The sequence below is a fragment of the Malus domestica genome, chromosome 04, assembly GCF_042453785.1.
Source record: "Malus domestica chromosome 04, GDT2T_hap1".
In the NCBI taxonomy this organism is placed as follows: domain Eukaryota; kingdom Viridiplantae; phylum Streptophyta; class Magnoliopsida; order Rosales; family Rosaceae; genus Malus; species Malus domestica.
Genome location: NC_091664.1, coordinates 806,061 through 810,478, shown reverse-complemented (window position 1 = coordinate 810,478; position 4,418 = coordinate 806,061). Strand labels below are relative to the sequence as shown.

General features: G+C 37.0%; 1 protein-coding gene across 1 annotated transcript; it reads left to right on the top strand.

Moving 5' to 3' along the window:
- Window positions 1–257: 257 nt before the first annotated feature.
- LOC103443489 (cytochrome b5-like) lies at window positions 258–4,121 on the top strand. The gene is made up of 3 exons (XM_008382351.4): window positions 258–721; window positions 2,936–3,002; window positions 3,717–4,121. Exons 1-3 carry the CDS (start codon window positions 635–637, stop codon window positions 3,965–3,967), a joined length of 405 nt encoding a protein of 134 aa, XP_008380573.1. The 5' UTR covers window positions 258–634; the 3' UTR covers window positions 3,968–4,121.
- Window positions 4,122–4,418: the final 297 nt, after the last annotated feature.

Genomic DNA, 4,418 nt, shown 5'->3' with positions numbered 1-4,418 from the left:
GAACATGATCAAAATTAATGCCCAAAGTCTAATGTGTCAACAATTCATGTTCAATCCATGGTCAAAATTACTTCTTATTAGTAGAAAATTTAGAAGAAAACGGTGATTACGGGTTGTGAATAGTGCTTGCCCTTGCCGTTGCCCTTGCCCTTGCCCTTGTTCTTGTAAAACGGGTAGACTTCTACTAACTGGTGGAATGCTCTTAGGATTGCAAGACGCACAACATAATTAGAAAAAAAAACGTGGAAATAGACAACAAAACGGACCAAACTTTCCACCAAAATCACCAGTTCAACTTCAGGGACCAAACTTTCTACGAAAATCACCGGTTCGCTACCAACCAACCAAACAATGCCCTGTAATCTTTGAATGTAGCCAAGCCAGCGTATCCACCATTGCCCATCTATGATCTGTCGTCTACCTACCCAAATCTACTTCCCCTTCAATAACCTAACCATCCTCTCTCTCTCTCTATCTCTCTCTCTCCCTCTCTCTCATTATAACCGTTTTCGTGGTAGTCATCGCCGCATTAAATGATGTGCACTTGTATTTAAGCAACCCTCAGCAGCTCCCTCAATTTTCCACCTGCATTGTCTCCTTCATCAGTACGCAGCGGAGATACCAAGAAAAGCAAATGGGTGGTGACGGAAAGGTTTTCACTTTGGCTCAAGTCTCCGAGCACAATACCCCCAAGGACTGCTGGCTAATCATCAGTGGCAAGGTTCTCCCTTTTCCCATTTTTCACCATATCATATGAAATCCAATCATCTTGCTTGCTTCTTGGATTATATTCTATGTCTTTATATTATATTTGAAGGCTTTGATTCACTAAGGATTGGGAATTTGAATTCTTTGCCTGCGAGTTTAAGCATACATATGATGAAGATTGACAATTGGGTTCCTTGTTAGAATCATGGATCTTGGTTGTTTTTTTTTTTTTTTTTTTTTTTTGTGTTTTTTAAATAAACCCACCTGAAAGAATCTGTTGTTTTTTACTTTGGTGAAGAAGAATCTGTTGCTATGCATGTTAAAATTCATGCCCATAATGTAAATCTTGACGAAGTTTCGGTTAATTTCATACCACGAAACTTTGGTTGAGCTGATTATGTTTATGGCTTGCGGATAGTGCAATTGATGACTTATGTTTAGGGGCCCTGATGGATTGGTCCACTATGATCTTTAGATATAAATTCATATGGATGTGTTTCTGTAGAGCATACTACTAAATGGTTGCATTTGCAATTTGGTTGCTAGTGATTCGACCAAGACTGTATGGCATGGGAATCTGGATATGGGACAACCTGATTTAAAGAAAATATAAAACGTAATTTTTTAAATGCTTATAAGTTATACTATTACGCCAAGTCCTTTAACGTAAACTCGAATAATGTTAGCACTAAATTGCGTTTTCTAAGATGGATTTTACTAATTCCAGTTTCAAAATTATACTTGTTTAGAACTTTCTAGCTGGGAACTGTATTTTGAGACCAATGATGTGCCTAGTAAATACGTTGGACTTATTTACTTCTCTATGAGGTTTAGAAAGTATGGAAGTACTGGCATAATTGCATAATATAGTCTCCTGTTAAGTACTAACCATGTACTTAAGAGGTAGTGTATTCTAAAATGTGCACTAGACCTTGAAAAATTGAGGGAATAGCCTGTTTTTAAATGCCATCGTTCAATATGTGTGGTTTTGATTGAACTTCATACTTTGGCTTTAAGTCTTCAAGATTGGGGTTTTGATAAGTTTAAGTGTTTATGGTGGCAAAAGGTTTGGTTCACTTGTGAAGGAATTACTGAAAGTATATCAGCAGATGCCTGTTTTCTGAGAAGTGGAAAGCTTGTTCACCATTGTTGGTACTGTTTTTTTCATTTTTAAATGTTTTGTATTTTTTATCAAAAAACAGAGGTCTGTTTCATCAACAAATGGAAGCATTTCATTTGTGGCTTTTTCTTCCGAAGTTCTTTTTGGAGTCTAACGTACCGAACATCATGAAGCTTAAATTTTACGCATCTCTTTTAAGTAATTCAGGAAGTCTGGGAGTTTGGGGATTTTGAAATCCCTGGAAGAAGTACTATGATCTCTTCCAATCTATTCAACATCATGAGACTGATGGGCTTAGAGTCCAAAATTATGTGGAAGTAGGTAACAGGGATGCCTACCTTGACATTTAGAAAGGTCAAGTGCCAATGAAACTCTTTCTCATTGATTTAGAATACTATTCTGTTCCTCTTATATCTTTGTAGTTTACTCCAATAATAGTATCTATATTTTTACTGTCACTTTAGTAATTTATTTGGTATTTGTCTTACTAAGCTTTAGGATTTGGATAGAAACGTCTCCTTCTCTTGTTCTGCAAATCTATGAGTATATTTTGAAACACCATCTTTGATGTGTTGACATGCTTAGTGATGAGATTCTCTTGTTGTTTTTGTCTTGTTCTTATAAAGATTAAGACACATCCAGTTTAAGGATGCTTAGATAGATACTTGCAAAGGAAGAATTGACTTTGCATATAGCTGTTACAGGCAAAAGAATAATGTTTCTATGGACAGATGTAGGCATGAAGATGGGTGAACAAGGCCAAAATAATTAGCTGCTGCGTGGTCTTATAGAATTATGCTTCCTGTCATCAAGTAAAATTAAGCTCATCGAGCTGATTACAGTATAGAATTCTACTTGTTTCCACATATAAGACAATATCTTCTGATCATTTCCTCTTTTGTTTAAAGGTGCATTCTAGGAACTAGAGGTGTGCTTGAAGTCTTAATAGTTTTACACTATCACTAGACATTGAATGACCAAACTAGGATCTAAACTATCAAGGTGTTCGGTATTTATGTCTTTTTTCTACCATAAGACAGATAGCGTGCTTGCTTTTCTCCCCCAGTTATATCATCTAAATACCGCCAATTTCTTTTTTTGGATCAGGTTTATGATGTGACCAGGTTCTTGGAGGACCATCCTGGTGGTGATGATGTTTTGGTGTCAGCAACAGGTATGATGTTAAATGAAATATCTTTAAGAATTAATTTTTAAATTCATCAAGAATTAGCGAGCAATATACAAACTTCATTTAACATTTGAGTTAATCATTCACACACAGAGTCCGACCAAATTGAGCCCTTAGTAAGCGTATTTAGTGGTCACCTTTTGTTGGCCACTTTTCAATGTGTTTCAAGCATCTGAACCATCTATTTTTGCTAGCATTTATTTCAGTTATCATCCTTGATTCCCCTTTGGATGCACAGACATCTGATTGTGATCAAATAAATAGACGATCATAATGCTTCAGTTAACGCTGAATTATGGTGTTGATAATCAAATAATTAAATAATTCTCTATTTCACCATTTAGTTGATTCTTTACAAGGTTGACACTTGAATGGAGACTTATAAAACAAACTGTTTTTATTGTTGAACCACACCGCAGGATCGGCCTTATAGTATCCCGCAATAGGAGGAATAGGAGGGATCTGATAAACTATATGTATGATATTTATGCATGTAATATTCTTTAACAAGCCCCTCAACTTTGTTAATCATGTTGACTTCACTGTATCAACGGCATGATCAACGGCCTGCAGAGATCTGCAATGTTTGTGATTTTCCCAATTGAAAATCTTCTATTATATGTGTATGCTGTTTCTTGTCTCTTTATGCTTTTCTTTGAATACGAAGAGAACTTCACGTTGCTATATGTATTTTCCCAGGGAAGGATGCAACTGATGATTTTGAGGACGTGGGTCATAGCGAGAATGCCAGAGGTATGTTGAAGGACTTCTACGTGGGAGAGATTGATGCCTCTACTATCCCCAAAAGTACCACATATGCTCCGCCGAAGCAGCCTAATTACAATCAGGACAAGACTTCAGAGTTTATCATCAAACTTCTCCAGTTCCTGGTTCCCATTGCAATCTTGGGTTTGGCTTTTGGCATCCGCCTTTACTCCAAGTCATCTTAAGGTTCATTTAAGGTTCTAGATTATGTTATTGCGACATAATTATTAGTCATTTGTGACAAACGAATACTACTCGGTTGGTTCGGGCGATCTGAGACTTGTCTCACTGTGTTGTCTTGCATCGGATGATATTTTACTGGTATTGTGTGCTTCGTAATCGTAACTGTTTCACATTTTTCTTTTTATTTTTTCTTTAAAAAGGAGATAAATTGGTGGCAAGCTACGGTTATCCACTTCTTCCGGGCACGGGAAGGTTACGGAGAATTTCACCCTACCCGTGACCACAGTCAAGCAAACTCATCAGCCTAGAGCATCGAATCCGGAGCCAAGTAATTATCACGTGCACCAGGGAAACCCTATTAAACCCAATACAAGCTCGCCCATTTACACTCGAATATCAATGCCCGTATGTAAAAATCAACTGATAATTATGTGAAGCTTTTGAAGTGGAGAA